The following is a 19552-nucleotide window of genomic DNA, read 5'->3' as shown; positions in this document are numbered from 1 at the left end:
CACGTGTTAATGAAATAATGGACATATTTCCGTTAATGCATTCAGAACGTATATCTATACATCTATACATATAATAAATCTGTAGAAGGGTCAATTCTGAACATAGAATATATTGAAAAAATAAATACCAGGGGGTGTTACTGGATCGATACCAAACCCAAATATGTGATTACTAACGGTTCGATTTCGATGAAACTTGGTATAATTATAACTTATTATCCTGGGCGTAAAATAGGATACTTTTTATCCTGGAAAAATACGTAGAAAAAAAAAATCTTAATTTTTCAGTTTTATCCATAGACGTTGTTCTGTAGAACCGCGAACACACGTTGCGTATTATTATAGGCCTAACCGTATTTGGGTCCAATAGATATTTATAAGATGTCATTGTCAGAGTTACTCAAAATGTAGAAATAAACCATCCACGCGAAGACCGACATCCGCGCGGACGGAGTCGCGGGCGGAAGCTAGTTATGAATAAATTGTAAAACAGTTAAAATTGCTAGTCTTGCCCCACCAATTGGGGTAAGAATAACAGTAATGTATTTTTATTGAAAACTTACACTTATTGGGGTTTCTCAAGAAAAAATGCAAATGAAAAAAGTAGTCGAATTTAAATTGAACTCTATAACAACGAAACAACCTTCAGTTTTGCGGTAATTCGTTTATTACACGTTTTGGGGCAAGACAAAAATACAGTCAAAATCAGAGGAGTAGAACCTTTTGTGTGTGATATCCTTACCTTTTACCTTATGCTATTGCATAAGGTGCGTGAAGCGTTAGACATAAAAATTAATAAATAAGTTGAATTAAACTTTATTTCAGTACTTACTAAATAAAAATCTTACGTTAACAAACCACTCACAATATTTTTTTTCAATTATTACTCTCTAATAGGAACATTAAAGTGTACTTGGCAGTAAGTACCTACTTTAATTTGGATTAAATCAGAATTACAATCTACTGAACATTATAGCCGTGAAATGACATTTTGAATAATATCTTTCCTCTTCGACCTATCAATGGTTCCGGTAGTTTGCACACAATATCTTCTAGATGTCTCACTTCGCATATGTAAGGTACGCGTGGGAAAACAAATGTGCCTTCATCAACGCCACCTCTAAATGTACTTCTGCGAACATAATTCACAGTAGGTATGTTATCACAGTTTACATCTATAACCACTCCAACATAGTGTTTTACACTTGTTTTGGTAGAAAATCTTACTAAGACCCATTGTCCTTTGGTAACGGTACTTGGTGGTTCATCATACTCATGATTATCATTTGCCTTTCTGGGTATATTTTCAATGTTTTTCAAGAGTTCGTCAATTATCATTTTATCATCATAATATGTACTTTCTTCAATATAAGTCTCATCGTTTGATTGAGTGTTAATCTCCATCATCTCACTTGCACTTGTAGAATTTTCAGTCCATGTTTCACAATCTTCTATATCACTATCATCCATTGTCACTTTCACTTGAGGAGTCGTCTATTTTCTTGAATTGTGGGGTTTTATGTTTCTTGTTCATATTTTTCTTTCTGAGACTATTTTTTAATGTTGATTGTCTAACATTTTTCTTTTTATCATAACCTATCATAACGTTTATTTTCTTCAATATTACGCTCATCCTTCAATTCAATGTTTATCTCATTTTCTCTTATAAAATTTTCTTTATCGAGCTTGATCATGTCTTTACAGCGTCTAACATTTACATTTTTTTTTAGTTTTTTCGCCAATTTTTCTTTTTTTTTGTTTTAATTTTTTTATTTTTTCTTCTTCAATATTTCTTTGTTTCTTATAAACGTCTTCACTTGTTATTATTTCAGCACCAACAGCAACTTTCGTGCGTTTTTGTTTGTTGTGACACAAACCGTTATTTTACGGAGTAACAATTCCTCGAAAGTAATATCAGATTTCACGGGACGATCATCTACAATGATCACCTTTGATGATTTTAATGCTGAAGTTTCAGCATTGTCTACAAATAAGTCATGATCAAGAGTCAGCCTTTTAAAGTTTGTTGCAGTGCAAGTAATGGGTTGTAATATTTTATTATTTTGATGATGTTCGTTTTGTTGTGACATTTCTAAATTAAAAGTAAAATCTGCAGATGATTGAGGCATGCCTGTAATATAAGATGGGCTTACATATCAATCGTAGTTTATCGGTGTATCCTTTGTAGTATGGTCTTGCACAGTTGTGGTACGTTCATTGGCATAATTCCAATAATTAAGACAAATCGATCGCAATGAAGGGATCGAGATTGGGTCAGGATCGTTTGCAACTACACCATTGCTTCCCGGCCAAATTTCAATTTGGTGTGAAAGAGTTAACTGATTTTTGGAATACGAGAAATCAGAAAATGGCTGATCAACAGTGGCTCGAAGTTGGGACTCGATATTTTTCGAAATGTTAGGAGTAGTGGATGTTTCATTTAATTCAGAAGAATGCTCTTGTTGTTTTTTCCATTCTGCAAGTTGGTCCGGATGAAATTTTTCTTCAGGTATAGCATTACTATTAAAAGGAAAAATTCCAGCTTTTCTAAATCCTGCTATGCACACTTTGGGATCAATTTGTGCCCAAACAACACCAATTAATTTTGAAAATTGTTTTTTAGGCAATATTTGACCTACGTGCAATCTTTGCCACTTTACTAAACTAAAGGCTGATTTACACGTATTAAGTTGCCAAGTCTTAACTAAATTTTAACTAAATTTCAAGCGACTTAATTTTAAGTAACCGTTTACACGTAAAAATACTAAATAACTAGTTAAACTCATTTATTCGCTCAAGATAGACGACCATAGAACAAATACACCCCTAGCGGACAACCAACATCAACAGTGCATTCCAGACGTGATTAAATTTGTATTAAATGAGGTATTGCATGAAGTAAAAGATGAAATAATCAGAGAAGCGAGAATACCTAAAAGACTGTGGGTAAGAAAATGGATAAGCAGGAGAAATGAATATGGCGCAAGTACAACTTTGTTTCATGAACTAGCAGGAGAAGATAAAAATGAGTATTTCTCTGCACTGCGGATGTCAGAAGAATCATTCAATTACTTGTTATCTAAAGTTGAACATGAGATACAGAAAAGAGATACTGTGATGCGCTCTGCATTAGAATCAAAATTAAAATTACATATTGTTTTAGATTGTCTCGCTACTGGAAATAGTTTCCGCAGTCTATCTCACTTTTTTAGAGTTTCTAAATCAAGTATATGTTTGATGCTGCCTTACATGTGTGAAGCTATATTTCATGCGTTGAAAGATTTTATAAAGGTAAGAAAAAACATATTTACACTCAGTATTTATTTATTAATATTTTAATAATTAGCTCAGCTTATTAAACAAACAAAACATGTTATTTATCGATAATTAACTCACAGTTAAACAAACTAAATAAATAAAATTACTGCTCCTCGACCTCCACAATAGAAGCTACTGCGGTCTGCGTGTGACAAAATATCAGGTTCAAGGATACTTTGTGATAAATCTCCAGCTTGGGAATAAAATGTTATAGAATTTTCTCTTCTTGATCGGGGATTTACTGTATTGTATGGAGGTGTTACTGTAGAAACGCTGTCCAGAGTATCTGCAGGAATACGTTGAGGATTCTGTCCAATACATGATTGTGAAGGTTCTGGGGACTCAACGTAATACGTACTTGAAGAAGGCGATGGAGTAAAACGGCTACTATTATTCATTGGCGAAGGGGTTCTACTACTGTTCATTAATTGTTGTATACGCATATCGGACAAATAGTTTTGAATATGTTTTTGAGCTTCCAGCGCCAAAAGCAAAGGCATAGCTTTCAACTGTCCTGCAACACTTTTAGCAAAATGGTCAGTAGTAGATTGCAAACTTGCTGTATTCATAGTATTGTTAATGCAGCTCACTTTATCCACAAGTGAATGTAATTCCCGGAGTCTTCTTTTACGAGTGGCGTTAGTAGGATTTGGTATTGTAAATTGATGCTCGGTAGTTGATGCAGGCTCACTGATTTCATCATCAGTTGTTTGATCAATTGAATTGTCTCCACGATTTTCTTCATTATTCTCCTGTAACAAAACATATATAAAGTATACATACACAAATGTTTCATTCAAGTATCTTTTTGTATTACAGATACCTACTACAAGTACAGACTGGGATATAATAGAAACAGGATTTCGAAGAAGATGGAATTGCCCTGGATGTTGTGGGTCTATTGATGGCAAACACGTCGTGTTTAAAGCACCACCCATTTCTGGAAGCTTTTATTATAATTATAAACATTCAAACAGCATAGTACTAATGGCTCTTGTAGATGACAACTACTGTTTCAGCTATGTAGACGTTGGATGTAATGGTCGAGTATCTGATGGGGGAGTCTTCAGAAACTGCAATCTGAGTGAGGCCCTGGAGAATAATTTGCTTCCAAATGGACGTGTAATTGTTGGTGATAACGCCTTCCCCTTGAAACCGTACATAATGAAACCGTATCCAGGGAGCCAGTTAACTTTAAAACAAAAAGTTTTTAACCATCGCCTCTCACGAGCACGGCGCATAGTAGAAAATGCGTTCGGAATTTTAGTTGCTCGATTCAGAGTTTTTGAAAGGCTTATTCCCATCAACCCTGACACAGTTGACAAGGTTGTCAAAGCCTGCTGCGCTCTACACAATTGGCTTCGTAAAACAAAAAGTAATGTAAATGCGCCAACAGTCGACATTGAAGACCACAGAACAGTAAGAACATAATAGAAGTGCGATGTGGGCGTGGCCCACGTGTCACTAGTAAGGTAAGATCACCTAACTCGCTCTCAGTTGTGCGCAGAAAAATATTCGAGTCGGTTGTCAACTGTCAAACCTTATTTCCATATTTATTCATTATTTAGAGCGTGTTGTTCGGTATTAGAGTGGAAAAATGATAGCAGACGAAATAATATCAGCAATCGAGGCATTTCATACCATCGGTAAGTCTTATTTTAATTTATTTTAAATATATTTTATGTTACAACTTCGCTTGTCGTAATTTGTCAAAAATTTATAAAAATATTAAGTCAAAATGAACCTTAATCCATAAGAAATAAGTACTAATATAGATTGAACAGCAAACAAGACTTTCTGGAATATTATTGAAATAAACAAACGAATGTCGGATTAGTGATGCATGTGGCGCATATCGACAGTATCGATACTTTAGAAAAGACAAACATTTTAAATATTAAATTTTATTCTATTTTTCCTTAGCTTTCATTTGTCCTATTTATTTATAGATTTTCGAAAGAGCCTAATTTAAAAGAGAAATGGATAATAAATGCAACGTGACGAGTTAACTGGATGCCGAACAGCAATAAGCAGTCTAACAAAGGCCACCGATACATCAAACCTACGGCAGTTCCAAGATTTAAAATAATGCATATTTTCTGTTTGTTTTGTAAATATAGATTTATACTATTCTATTCCGTTTTTTATTTAAATATAATAATATGAAAAGACGTACTTAGTAGTAATAAACATACTCCAAAATGTGACACATTATCCTATACTCATATAATAGAAAGAAAAAAAAATGCACAAAAATATATTTATTTGTGAATTATCGATAACAAGGCTGACATCCCTTAGAGCAAAGCATCAGGTTAATGTCAAGTTAATGTCATTAATTTAGAGTGACACAAATTTCAACCTTATCTTTATGTATAGAGGTTCAAAGTTATATGTATTGAAAACCAACGCCATCTGTTGTGGAATAGCTGAATGTTTTCGAATTTGGAATTTCTGAGCAAAGAGAAACAAAACAGCTAATATACCTAGGGATGTTATACTAAAATAAACCGTAACTTGGTTCGTTAGGGTACATATTGAAATGCTGAATTTATAACCTAAGTCAGTTTTTACTCAAATTAAGCTGTCCAATCAAAGGCATAGTTTACTTGTAGTGTACTGTATAACTATCGGTTTAAATGTGTGGGTTTGGCGACACTGGTTTTCATATTAATGATGACATTATAGCACTTCTATTATGTTCTTACTGTTCTGTGTTGAAGACACACGCAATGGCCATGACCCACGACTACTCAAAATCATTCATCTCGAGATGCCAGAACGATCCGTGACAATTATGCCGACTATTTTGTAGGAGAAGGATCAGTTGATTGGCAAATGCGAATGATATGCTGAAGTTGTAGCAAGCAGTAAATAAAAAATTAATAAGATAATCCCTAATTAAAATAAATATAACATGCTAATATAAAACTAGTTAAACGTTTTGCTGTTTAAAAAAAAAATTAGTATGTTCTTATGAAAAATAAATACATTTACTCACCAAATTACTGTGTGTTTTTCTCGATTCACTAATATTCACCGAATTTAATGCTTGATGTCACATATCCTTGAATCTTGAATATATCAAACCATTTTATAGTTGGCTTGTAAATGTCATCAGTGCCAGACCCAGATTTTGATGAATCTTTATTTTTTTTCAATTCTTGCGAATATGTTGATCTAATACTCTTTATTTTTGTTTCAACTTCTTTTACACCAAAATTTGCAATCGCCATGGCTGACGCTATATCGGAAAGACGATGTTGTTTTGCTTGCTTTCGGTAATTTAAGCTTTTAATATTCCATAAACAATCGTTCTTTATTTATTCTTCTATGAACTTTATTGTCGTGTCTTCCGTCCATTTCGACATTTTCAAAAGATTTTTATTTATAAATTAAGTAGGAACTACGTTGCAATCACTGCGCCAGCTTATGCTTTTACTTAGCTACTATTATGTATTCTGTGCTTTTACTTAAATTTAACTAAATTTTGCCTGTCCAAACGTGTCAAGTGATTAGCCACGCCCACCAACTTAACCGAAAAATAGACAAAATTCTATTCTGCCTTCTTTACTTAGTTACAACTAAATTTTAACTTGTAACTTCTTACTAAATTCACTGTTTACACGAGTTAAGTCACTTAATTAAGTTAAAATTTAGTAAATTTTTAGTCAACTTAATAACGTGTAAATCAGCCATAAGGTCCTATTTGTCTTTAAAGGACTTGTTAACTGCAAGATCCAAGGGCTGTAAGTTGTCACTAGTATGTGGTGGAATTTTCATAATAGTTATTCCAGCTTCACGAGCTTTTTCAACGATATTGATCCCCACGTGCGTAGAGTGGCCATCGTAGACTAGTAGAATTGGCCGTTTATGACCCAAATGACCCGTGGACAAAAACACCTTAAGGTGATTGCTACGATCTGTTCCCAGCCAATGTCCCGCTAGATGGCGCTGAATTCTACATTTCTAGTTTATTTGAGTTTTTGCGTAATTGGAAAAGATTAAGGTCGTAGGAATAGTCATGGCGATTACTGAATATTATATTTTATTTAAATATGTCATATCATTGCCTTAAAATCCACCCAATTCGGTAAAACCATGCGTTTTAACATCTGTCATTGCATACAGGGTCGTTTACACACACAGACGTATACAAAAATGATAAAGATTGAACTCTAGATGGCGTGAATGTAAAACAAGTTTGGCGTGTATGTATTTGAGTAGTTAGTAGCATATTATATTCTGAATTTCTGATCCATGCCTATTCACTCAAAACTACCTAATAACACTAATGATTTGTAACAGTAAATTATTTCAATAGGTAGGTATTTGAACATTTCCCAACAAGACGTAAGAATAATTATTCGTAGGTATACAAGAGACAATAACAAATCTAATACACTATTTATTATTTTATTATTTACTAGCGGTCCGCCCCGGCTTCGCCCGTGGTACATGTTTACGTTTTCTCTCCATAAGAAGTAAGAACCATCCTCGTACTTCAAGGAATATAATAAAAAAAGAATTATCGAAATCGGTGCAGCCGTTCTCGAGTTATGCGCTTACCAACACATTTTGCGATTCATTTTTATATTAGACTAGCGGTCCGCCCCGGCTTCGCCCGTGGTACATGTTTACGTTTTCTCTACATAAGAACCATCCTCGTACTTCAAGGAATATAATAAAAAAAGAATTATCGAAATCGGTTCAGCCGTTCTCGAGTTATGCGCTTACCAACACATTTTGCGATTCATTTATATATATATAAGATTATGTGAAAATAACCAGGAAGGTGAAAAACATATTTACGAAAACATAGTAACATATGGCTGTCGCTACAATAATTATATTTCAATTTTATCTTTTTATACCTAGTAGAACTGGCCGACGAATAAAAAAAATCGTATTAGAATACAATATATTACGGAACAAAAAAAAGGATTGTAACTGAATTAGGTAGGTATGTTTGTTTCTGGGCGCACCGTTTTCGACGACGCGACGCGACGCGCGACGTAAGCGTATAGGTATAGGTACCTACTTTGCTAAAACAAACTAATAAAATTGTGTGTCTGTCTGAAAATTCGGAAAAGCATATTTTGCAAGTTTGTGATTACTTTGATAGTTTACCGATTTATAATAATTGTAATTGTAATTGTATAATATATAATTTGCAATGTGGTGAAATTTCATAAAAATCACGGGCCAATTTTTTGTTTTGAATCCCACCGAAAATATAATTGCGTTATTAGAATAATTAATTACTATACCTACCCACGATCAATTATTACAATATAGTCTCAAATGCATACTAGAGAAATATTGCAATTTGATTCAATTAAAATGCATAGCATACAAAAATAAATTCACAACACAAGAAATTCCGCGCGCAAATCATAGCGCGTGTCAATGAAATCAAGAATGTTTTATATCAAGCCGACGCGGACGAGCGACGACGCGACGCCGAACAAAAGTACCTACGACGGACGACCACGCTTCGAGTTGCCAAACACACAGCCAAACAACAATAATGAGTAATAAATTGTTTACAAAAAAAACAAGTTTTCCATTTTTCTGTATGAGTAGACAGAACTTCAAAACGCCACCTGCTACGGTTTATATTATGAACGATGGTTATAAAAATAAAAGTTATATTTGTTGGTGTAAACTATTTTATTGATCAATAATTTTGGAATTTAAAACTGTCAACATTGATTACAATAAAACGCAGTTTTATTTTATTACACTATTGTTTTTTTATCAAAACATGTACCTATTTGAAGTACCATAAAATATTATGCTGATCCAAGCATTTTCACTCAAAACTAATATCACTAATGATTTGTAAAAGTAAATTATTTCAATATACATTTCATAACCAACAAGTAAGAATAATTATTATTATTCCTACCTACAACAACAAACCTAAAACACTATTTACTATGGGAAAATAACCAGGAAGGTGAAAAACATTATATTATTATTTACGATTTCGACGCACTCGACTTTTAGTAAAATATAGTAGGTAAACATAATATTATGGTTTTGATTTTTGCTACTAGTATAAGAAAACTGCGTGTTCAAACTACTTGTTTGTCTGTCTGAAAATTCGGAAGTACTTTGGTAGTTTACCGATTTATAATAATATTGTATAGGTATATCGTTGTTTAAAAAATATTCAAACACAATAAAATATGATATACTGATTTATCACTGGTTTCAGTGATGAACTGATGAGTCAATGTTAGCCACTATACTTTCGTCATACGTGTGTTATGTGTATGATTGATGTGATTTGCAACGTGGTGATATTTCAGAAAAATCACGGGTCAAATTGTCCCACCGAAAATATAACTGCGTTATAAGAATAACTATACCTACGATAAATTATACATTATACAATATAGTCTCAAATGCATACTAGTGAAATATTTTATTTGAATCAATAAAATAAAAAAAAAATTAATAATACAAAAATAAATTCACAACACAAGAAAATCCGCGCGCAAATCATAGCGCGTGACAATGAAATCAAGAACTTTCGAGCCGACGCGGACGCGACGCGGACGACGAAGGAGCCTAACAAAAGTACCTACAATCATAGGCGGCTCGTGACAAAATTGTATGGCCGTGTTCACTTGAAATAAAACAACGAAAATAGGTACCTACAATAGCGTTAGCAGTACAAAAAAAATGAGCACCACATTATAAATGTCTATTTAATATTTATACACTAAAAATTATAGAGTATTTAAAAACGAATTCAATTATTATTTAGCAATAATTAGAAAATCCCCGAATTTGCATTCGTGATCGTATTCATAGTGTTTGTCTACACTAATATTATAAAGAGGAAAACTTTGTTTGTTTGTTTGATTGTAATGAATAGGCTCATAAACTACTGGACATTTTACCAATGTTTGCAAGTTTGTGATTACTTTGATAGTTTACCGATTTATAATAATTGTATACTTATATCATTGTTTAAAAATATTCAAACACAATATGATATAGGTACTGGTTTATCACTGGTTTCAGTGATGAACTGATGAGTCAATGTTAGCCACAATACTAATCACTTTCGTCATACATGTGTATGAACTATGATTGATGTGATTTGCAATGTGGTGAAATTTCATAAAAATCACGGGCCAATTTTTTGTTTTGAATCCCACCGAAAATACATATATTACTAATTGCGTTATTAGAATAATTAATTACTATACCCACGATCAATTATTACAATTTACAATATAGTCTCAAATGCATACTAGAGAAACATTGCAATTTGAATCAATTAAAATGCATAGCATACCTACAAAAATAAATTCACAACACAAGAAATTCCGCGCGCAAATCATAGCGCGTGTCAATGAAATCAAGAATGTAATTTATATCAAGCCGACGACGACGCCGAACTAAAGTACCTACAGTACCATTTACCTTCAGTGTACAATACAGTTTACAGACCTACGACGGACGAACAATAATGAGTAATAAATTGTTTACAAAAAAAAACATAGTTTCTAAGGTCATTAGTTTTATTTTATTTTATTGTTATTTTCTTTGAACGATTGGAAATGAAATTACTCAATTTTTACATAGAACTTTGATTTATTATAGTCCGGTCTATTTAAGCCTAAAATCAGGAGGAAGGTTACATAAATTCCCATAAAGCTGAATATTGGCATAGTTGTTCAAAACATCATTATAAAGAAAATCTCAAAAGTCCTCATCGTTCCGAGGTGTGCTAAAAATTTGGCACGGGGTCAAAGGTCAAAAAAATAAGTTTTTTGCGATTTTTAGCGAAACGGTGAGTTTTTTCGCAAAATTACCCCAGTACAAAATTGTAGATCACAAAATTCTCTACAAAAAATATATCAATAATTTTTTTCCTAAAAGCCACCATTTTGGAGATTAACGTTCCGAAAAGTTGGATCAGTCGTAATCCCTCTATTTTGCACACGTACGCCACATATGAAAGTCACTAAAGGTGTAATAGAACTAAAATAAGTTCGCTATTATTTATTGTAACTTGCTTATGTAAAATATAAGTTAAACTACGAGAATCTCAGGTATAATGAAACCCCGTTCCTAAATTTGTACGTCAGTATAACCTTGGGATAACATCTGTCTTTTATTCTATTGTCCGCGTGGCTAGGGTCGTATACCTGCTTTATGTTGGCATGCCCAATATATGAAATACTACGTGACCAAGCCAACTAGACCCTTTTCAACTGTGAAGTCACCCGCCCATGTCTCGGGTACAGATAGCAAAAAAAAAATATTTTTTAGATAATGTAATAATTTTTAATTCACGATGTAAATAAATTATATATACCGACAATTAACCTCAAATCTATAAATGCACTCAAAACAGTTTATTCAAATCAGTTTTATCACTAATATTCAATATATAGAAATATATATACTAATAAATAATAAATTATTAGTATCTGTTTCGGGTATATTACCAAGTTCAAGTGTGGCTTGGTAATCAGCTGGACCCTAAAGACTGGGGTTGGGAGTTGATCGACAATACACTAGAGCCAGTTCAAACTTTACTTCCACCAGCACCTGAGAAACTTCTCAACACAATATTTTGCAACTGCAAGAAAGGGTGTAGTGCAAAATGTGGTTGCAGAAAAGTTGGACTGTTTTGTTCCCTGGCATGCACACACTGTCAAGGCCGATCATGCTCGAATGTTGAGTCACCAACTCTTGAAGATTCGTTTGATACCGATCAGGAATCGCTATTGGGGCAGTTTACGTGTGAAATAGAACAAGAAGAAGAAGAAGAACAAGAGGATGAACAGGAAGAAGAAGGAGAAGAAGATCAAGAAGAAGAAGAAACAGAAATCTTGGACAGTTATGAATCAGACGACTAACTTTTTATTTTAAGTATTTTATTTAATTACACCGCCGTTGTTTTTGCCCACTATAATATATAATATTATTTTGCAATAGTTTTAAAACATATAAAATCTCAGCAGACCCGTGGAATAGGCCTACTGGGGAAACCACGTTAAAAAATACGCGCTTTGTACACTACCTCATAGGTGGCGTGGAAACGTGTGCAAAATAGAGGGATTACGACTGATCCAACTTTTCGGAACGTTATATCTCCAAAATGGTGGCTTTTAGGAAAAAAATTATTGATATATTTTTTGTAGAGAATTTTGTGATCTACAATTTTGTACTGGGGTAATTTTGCGAAAAAACTCACCGTTTCGCTAAAAATCGCAAAAAACTCATTTTTTTTACCTTTGACCCCGTGCCAAATTTTTAGCACACCTCGGAACGATGAGGACTTTTGAGATTTTCTTTATAATGATGTTTTGAACAACTATGCCAATATTCAGCTTTATGGGAATTTATGTAAACTTGAATGTGTAAATAGACCGGACTATTAGAATTATGCTCATTATGTATATAAGATAACGAACGCGAATGCACGACATCTAGCGCGTCTTATGTCTAAACATCGCCTTTCGTTTAGACATTGACGCGCTAGATCTGTAATAAGTATATAGTCTATGCGCTAGATGTCGTGCTTTATGTCGTGTTTCGCTTGGCAAAAGTCACGCACACTACTGTAGAAGTGTCAAATTTTTCCGGTATTTTACTGTTGTTTTTCTAAGTAAATATTGTAAATTATTGATTAAAAAGGTCGAACGCGCACACATTTCATTATAGAGAAGTGATAAAATGATTAGTTTTAAAGAAATAGTGTCTGTGTTAAGTGTTTAGAGGTAATCAAAAATGTATGGAGGGACGGTCGGAACATCCACCTTAACAAAGAATGTCTCAAACACGTCCGCCTCCATCCAGCCGTTTTTCGTGGCTGCGTAAACAGTACCTGGATAATCTTCTTCAGAAGTTCACTCATCCCAGAGATTTTATCCTTTAAATATTATAAGTGGAGGGGTTTTATCACCAGCTGCACTGCACCCCAGCAAAACTGTTGTGTTATCTTTACCAGGTGACACAATGGTTCTCGTTGAGGCATAACCTCTCAAACCCACCACTTTGGTTTTACTGGGGTCTTTGCTAAAGCTGGTTTCATCTTTATTCCATATTTGTGAGGGTTTGTTATGTAGTCCAAGTTCGTCCATGGTATTGTCTGGCTAATGAAAGATGAAACTGGAAAAGGGCGGCAAATTCAAAAAATCAACATAATATGGCAACTTAGGTTATAGTTGGAAATATAGTTTTAATACTTTTATTTATTATTTTCTCTTACGAGCAAAAAAAAAAACAAACTAACTCTTCATCTTTATAATATTGTTTTATGTAATATACTTAGAACAGTTAAGTGATACAGATAGACAAAAAAGAACACCGAATGAGAGCAAGAAAAAACACAATAAAAATACAATTAAAGTTTGTTTAATCAATATAATCATATTAAATCTAAAAATTCAACCGCGAGTGAATAGTAAGAATCACTATCATTATCTCTGACTCTTATTATGAACCCTTCCATTTCTGCAGTTATTCCATCTCGTTTTTTATACTATCTTCAACACGAATAACATGGTACGGTCATAGAAGAAATATCGTCAAGGTACAGATTTTTTGTCTTTAATCATTTTGAACGAAACAGATCATTCAATTTTTTTTATTGTTGCTTGAATAGTGTATAACTGGACTATTGGTATCATCCATGTTATCTGCAAAATAATAAATATTAAACAATGCAATCAAAATGAAATAGTATCAAAAGGTATCAAAATATCAAAGTCACACTTGCATTGAGATATTTCACGTAAACACTCTTGTTTTTCCTTGAAAATTACATCTCTTTCAACTTATTTCTTTTCAAATTTACTAATCATAGTAAAAAGAACCTTTTTTAAGTCACATTTCAATGTTTTCGTCTCGTTTTCAATTAGAAATCACTAAAATCGCGGAAATAATTTTCACTTTGACACATCAATAACTCAGGTTTGAATGACAATTACGTAATTATAAGTGTTGCCATATAAATTTTCGAAATAAAAAGCCAGTCTCATCTTTCGTTAGCCAAACTTTATTCTTTAGTAAGTGCTGGTTTACACAGGGTCAGTAGACAAGTCAGTCGCGGCGCCTCGAATTTGTAGTCAGTTACTGACCCTGTGTAAATCAGCATTAATTCATAGTAAGAGTAAATCACCCAGGGATTGCATGCTTTTTTGCGTGAGTTTTCCACTGCTTGTGGTTTTTTTACAGCCAAATTGTGGCGTTTTTTTAAAGCCAAAAACCAATCTTCGCCTGGAATACCGTTTTTAAAAGGATTTTTGATCATATTTTTGGTGACATAGTCTCCAACAAGTTCCATAATTTCTGTTCTCGGTAACCCAAAGCCATATTTCTCCATTTCATGTAAGTTTATTGCATTTTTTTTTCTATCTCTTCAGGAATAACTGTACTTCTCCCTAAAGATTTCGATTTTAATCCATATTTGTCATAAACTCGGGCTACAATGTTTGGCCGAGAAATTTTGTATGCTATAGCGGCTCTATAAGCTGTCAACTCGCCGTTCTTAACTTTCTCTACAGCTTGCAGCAATTGTTCTCTTGTATATGTAGTTGCCCTATCCGTCTTCCGAACATAATTTCGTACCATTTTGTCCGTCGTCGTCTGTAAATAATTAAACATTTTACTCCATCTCGCTAAATAGTACCTAAACGAAGACTCAATTTTGCTTTATAAGTGTTTTTAATTTAGAACTCTGCGACTTGGCTTATTGGTTATTTTAGTGTCGCAATATTTATATTATACTAGCTGTCCGTCTTTGATTTAACTGCTCTGTTCCCGTAGGTAGTAGCATGATGGTGTATAGCCTATAGCCTTCCTTTATAACTAATCTATCTAATACTGAAATAATTTTTCAAATCGGACCAGCAGTTCCTGAGATTAGTGATTATTTTCGGGGCAAGATGGGGCACTACCCCATCTTACCCTCGTCAGATATACCCTATCTTGCCCTTCGTGCCAATTAGAATACAAAAACAAATTTTAAAATAACTGTTAGCAGTAGGAAGACAAAAATATACTTACATGGTAGTCAAATCATTAGCTCTCTGTAATAAATTAACTTCAAAACAGAATAAACCTCCTTCACGTCAGAACACGCTTAGAAAATTACGATAAAATGACAACGAAACCATTAAAAAAATGTTTTTCTCGAATAATAAAACAGCGCGGGATTTCTGTGTTACTTGACATCGCCGACTAGTAGCTGTAATAGCGGCGTCGCGTCATGCGTTAGAACGATCGTGATTGGTCAGTTAGATCGCCTGATACAGCGGGTACCCCGTCTTGCTACTACTTTTGTTTTTTCGGGGTCTTTGCTGAAACTGGACTCATCAAAGTTCCATATTTTTTGGGCTGTTTTGAAGATTCAGTTCTTCGATACAGTTTTCAAGAATATCGAAGTAATTTTTAATTATAAATGGGTCGCAAGCTGCTTTCCGTGACAACTCAACAGCTTGGGGTTTTTTTAAAGACAAATTGGGCCTATTAAGAAAACCTGCGAACCAATCGTAACCTGGTGTATCATCTTTAAAGTCTGTTTTAATTTTATTACGTTTGATAAACGTAGTTACAATCTATTAGTAACTACGTTTATAAAACTAAACGTAGTTACTATTATACTTGTTTCTTTTGAAGATAGTCCGAAACCATACTTTTCCATCGTTCGAAGTCCATTAACCAGTCTTTCATTTATTGCATCGATCCTGGTTGGTCTACCTTTTGTTTCTTTCACAATGCCTCTTCTAAGTTTGACGCGGTCTGCAATGGTCATTCGTGGTATTGCATACTTTTTTGATGTTTGGTAAGCATTCAGAGTCCCATTTTTAACTTCATTAACAGCCTTTTTTAGAGTTTCTAAAGAGTAAGTGGGATTCTTTTTTTTTTTTGTTTTTGCGCGGCATGTTGACAAACTCATGAATACCTGAAACGAAACGACTAAATTAATACCTGCATAACTTGTAAGTTGGCCAGTAGTTAAAAATACACCAGAATGTCAGAATCACCTACACATCATAGCCACATATATCAATATCAATATTTATTACAAATGTATTAGTCTTTTCGACAAGAAAAATTCTAGAGACAAAGTATGAATCTTTTTTCAGAAATAAATGCTGTAGTAAATATGAGTGACAGAGATTTATGCAGTACTAGCTGACCCAGGCATACGTTGTCATGCCACGTTATGTTCATTCTACTAATATGTGAGATGTCTGTGTGTTTCACTAAATAAATATTTTTTCTTCTTCTTCTAATATTATTAACTCGAAAGTATTTGCATTTCCGATTTATAAGCTATATTATTTGTAAAGATTCATTAAAATCCATTCAGTAGTTTTTACGTGAAGGAGTAACAAACATACATCCATACTCACAAACTTTCGCGTTTATATTAGTAGAATTTTGATGGTTTACTTGGTGCGCCTAATAAAAAAAATGTTTTACTGACTTTTCAAATGATTCGAAAAATAAAAAGGAACATTAAAATTATTGAGTGTTCATAACATTTTAAGGTGCCCCGGGGCAAATGTAACTAAAAAAAATAAGGTTCCAACTTTGATTTTGCACAGTTTAATTTTTACTGTAAATTTTATTAATTTGATTTTTTTTTTATCAGAAATAGCCAGGCATTTGACTGCACCATTACCTGATGGTAAGTAGTGATGCAGTCTATGGAATGGCATGCCTGCCTAGATAGAGCCTATTCACTTTGCCTTGAATGTGTTTAGGTTGTATTTATCTGGGAAGACGGAAGCGGGTAGGGCGTTCCAATCCCTTGCAGTTAAGTTGATGAACGATTTCTGAAAACGTTTTGTGCGCATAAATGGTAAGTCAACTACAAAGGGGTGGAAGCCAGCGGCACGTCTAGATGTTCGATGGTGAAACGGTGAAGATGGAATGAGAGCGTGCAGTTCAGCTAAACATTCACCAAAGTGTAAGCGGTAGAAAACTGAAAGACACGCAATCTTACGTCTGTGATCAAGACTAAGAAGTTTACTCTTGGTCAAATTTGCGTCCGCTATCAGCCTAACAGCTCGTCTTTCCATCGAATCCAATGCTCCCAGATGCGTCTTCGCAGATCCAGCCCATAAATGGCTACAGTACTCCACACACGATCGAACTTGTGCTTGGTATAGTCTTAGAAGCTGTTCCGGTGTGAAATACTGCCTGACCTTAGATAAAATGCCGAGCTTTTTTGCGGCCAATCTAGCTTTGATTTATCTACACGATTAACAATTTCATTAATAATACATAGAACCTAGTTCTAAAAAGAAAGTTCTTAAGGGATCGAAATAATGAAACGATTTTCTACTAGTGATAGAAAAAATTTAGTCGATAACGAATTTTATTGAATGTTTGATACGAAGAAAATAAAATAAAAGCAGGATATATGGCACAGTGTTTTAATATGAAAGATCAAAGTAAAAAATCACACATAACATAAGTATCTTGTTCCTAGAAAATTAAGTAACATTTTAGTTTATGTATACGTAACTACTTGTAATGAAACAATGCGAGTCGGACTCGCGCGTGAAGGGTTCCATACCTTCGTACAAGATTATACGCGTCTACACCACTTCTTATCACAACTTCACGCTGACACGCTTTGAAGGGGTACACAGATTTGTAGTCTTGAATTGTTTCAGTTTACTTGTACTCAACAACATCAACATCATTTATATAGTCCTTTCCACCTAAGATGATTTCTGTGACACATCGATTTTTGACACGTGTAGAGATGTCTTTACTGAAATCGTCGTGATAAATTAAATCTGAAGTATAAAAGCTAATGTAATTAAAACTTAATATGTTCAATAAGTCCGCTATTGACAATATATCCCGAAAATTTTGTTGATCTAGCATAATCCAAACCCAAGTTATGAGGGTTCAAAAAAACGTCGAAGCGCTTCGATAGATGTTACACAGACACGATATCTTATTGCTAACGATAATTTAATGTCTAGATACCTTACGATACTAAAAGAAAGATAAACGATTTAAGTTAGTCCTCGATTGGTAGAGGGCATAACTTAACCAACGGTCTTTGAATTATATGATTTTTCGCTGTTTTAACTACTGCAATCCGAGCTACACCATCAGAACCGGGTAAAAGATCCACTACTCTGGCAAGAGACCATTGTAGTGTCGCACGATTTTCATCCTTAATTATCACCATTGATCCTATCTGAAGCGGTTTAGAATCCTTAGTCCATTTGGCGCGTTGTGTTAGTGAGTTAAGATACTCGTGTTTCCATTTGGACCAAAACTCTGGTGAAATGATTGTAGCAACTGCCACCGATGAAGCCGACTTATATTAACATTTGATAGATCCTCATCAGGGACAGTTGTTAAAGGCTCTAAGGTAAGAAAATGGCCTGGAGTTAAGACCGATAGATCATTTGGATCCGAACTGATTGGACAAAGCGGTCGCGAATTTAATACTGCTTCGATTTGCACGAGAAACGTTGCGAGTTCTTCAAACGTACGAACTTGATCACCAACTACACGAAGTAAATGAGATTTAGCCGCCTTGATTTAAATTTCCCAGACGGAATTACCAAATATAAACAGAGGCATTTATCCTTAAAATCGAACCATTACCTAAAAATTACAATGTAAGTATTTACACAATTAAGATCTATGAAATAAAAATAATTACGTGAACAGACGAGCAAACATGTATTGCGCACCTGGATTATAAAATCTTCCTGAAAATCAAACAAAAATCAGGGATTTTTATGGATTGTAAGCACTCACCTCTTGCTGCTCCTCATGCGCACAAACAAGTTTTTTACAAAATGGCCGATATGTCAAACATCTGATGGACAACACCCTCTGTTTCTTATTAAAGTTACGAATTTAGTTTAAACTGCTACCTCTAGATGGAGGGAGTAGTAGTGTTTTTATTAGTTTTAGAGAAATGGCAAAAAGCTGCATTTACCCACAGAACTCGATATAGTTCTGTGCATTTACCCTATTGACGCATTTTCCCCAGTTGACCTTAGTGTCTGTAAAGACGCGCGCGGCGCATCATGAAAAGTCTGTCCGTCACTCTCGCGCGCAGACTAGCTTATGAGGGTGAAGGGGACAATTAATGTTTTTATTTTGCAATTGTTTATAAATACAGGGTGATGTAATACAAAGACGTTATAATAGGTATATCTACTGTGTATATCTACTACTAACTTTATTCGACGAGATACTTCGCGGCATA

General features: G+C 34.1%; 2 protein-coding genes and 1 long non-coding RNA gene across 3 annotated transcripts; 1 reads left to right on the top strand and 2 right to left on the bottom strand.

Annotated features, from left to right (window-relative positions):
• Nucleotides 1-3130: 3130 nt before the first annotated feature.
• On the bottom strand, nucleotides 3131-4256 carry LOC123693001. Its single transcript, XM_045637869.1, has 2 exons — nucleotides 4146-4256; nucleotides 3131-4070 (listed from the first exon to the last, which is right to left on the bottom strand). The coding sequence occupies exons 1-2, from the start codon at nucleotides 4254-4256 to the stop codon at nucleotides 3408-3410; spliced, it is 774 nt and encodes a 257-aa protein (XP_045493825.1). The 3' UTR covers nucleotides 3131-3407.
• A 49-nt stretch (nucleotides 4257-4305) lies between these two features.
• On the top strand, nucleotides 4306-6272 carry LOC123693014 (protein ALP1-like). The gene is made up of 2 exons (XM_045637883.1): nucleotides 4306-4720; nucleotides 6036-6272. The coding sequence occupies exons 1-2, from the start codon at nucleotides 4306-4308 to the stop codon at nucleotides 6131-6133; spliced, it is 513 nt and encodes a 170-aa protein (XP_045493839.1). The 3' UTR covers nucleotides 6134-6272.
• An 8589-nt stretch (nucleotides 6273-14861) lies between these two features.
• On the bottom strand, nucleotides 14862-19116 carry LOC123693019. The gene is made up of 3 exons (XR_006751639.1): nucleotides 19096-19116; nucleotides 15361-16258; nucleotides 14862-14940 (listed from the first exon to the last, which is right to left on the bottom strand). It is a non-coding gene; the product is annotated as an uncharacterized LOC123693019 (long non-coding RNA).
• Nucleotides 19117-19552: the final 436 nt, after the last annotated feature.

The sequence above is a fragment of the Colias croceus genome, chromosome 7 (genome assembly GCF_905220415.1).
Source record: "Colias croceus chromosome 7, ilColCroc2.1".
NCBI classification, from domain to species: Eukaryota; Metazoa; Arthropoda; class Insecta; order Lepidoptera; family Pieridae; genus Colias; species Colias croceus.
The sequence above is the reverse complement of the archived record's forward strand: the minus strand, read 5'-3'. Positions and strand labels throughout refer to the sequence as shown.

What these genes read in the sequence shown, in the direction of transcription:
- LOC123693001 (XM_045637869.1), bottom strand. Translation starts at nt 4,256, where the DNA reads ATGGGTGGTGCTTTAAACACGACGTGTTTGCCATCAATAGACCCACAA. An exon ending in TATCCCAGTCTGTACTTGTA is followed by an intron (nt 4,071 to 4,145) that starts GTAGGTATCTGT and finishes GTTTTGTTACAG; the next exon opens with GAGAATAATGAAGAAAATCG.
- LOC123693014 (XM_045637883.1), top strand. Translation starts at nt 4,306, where the DNA reads ATGGCTCTTGTAGATGACAACTACTGTTTCAGCTATGTAGACGTTGGA. An exon ending in AAATGCGCCAACAGTCGACA is followed by an intron (nt 4,721 to 6,035) that starts TTGAAGACCACA and finishes TACTGTTCTGTG; the next exon opens with TTGAAGACACACGCAATGGC.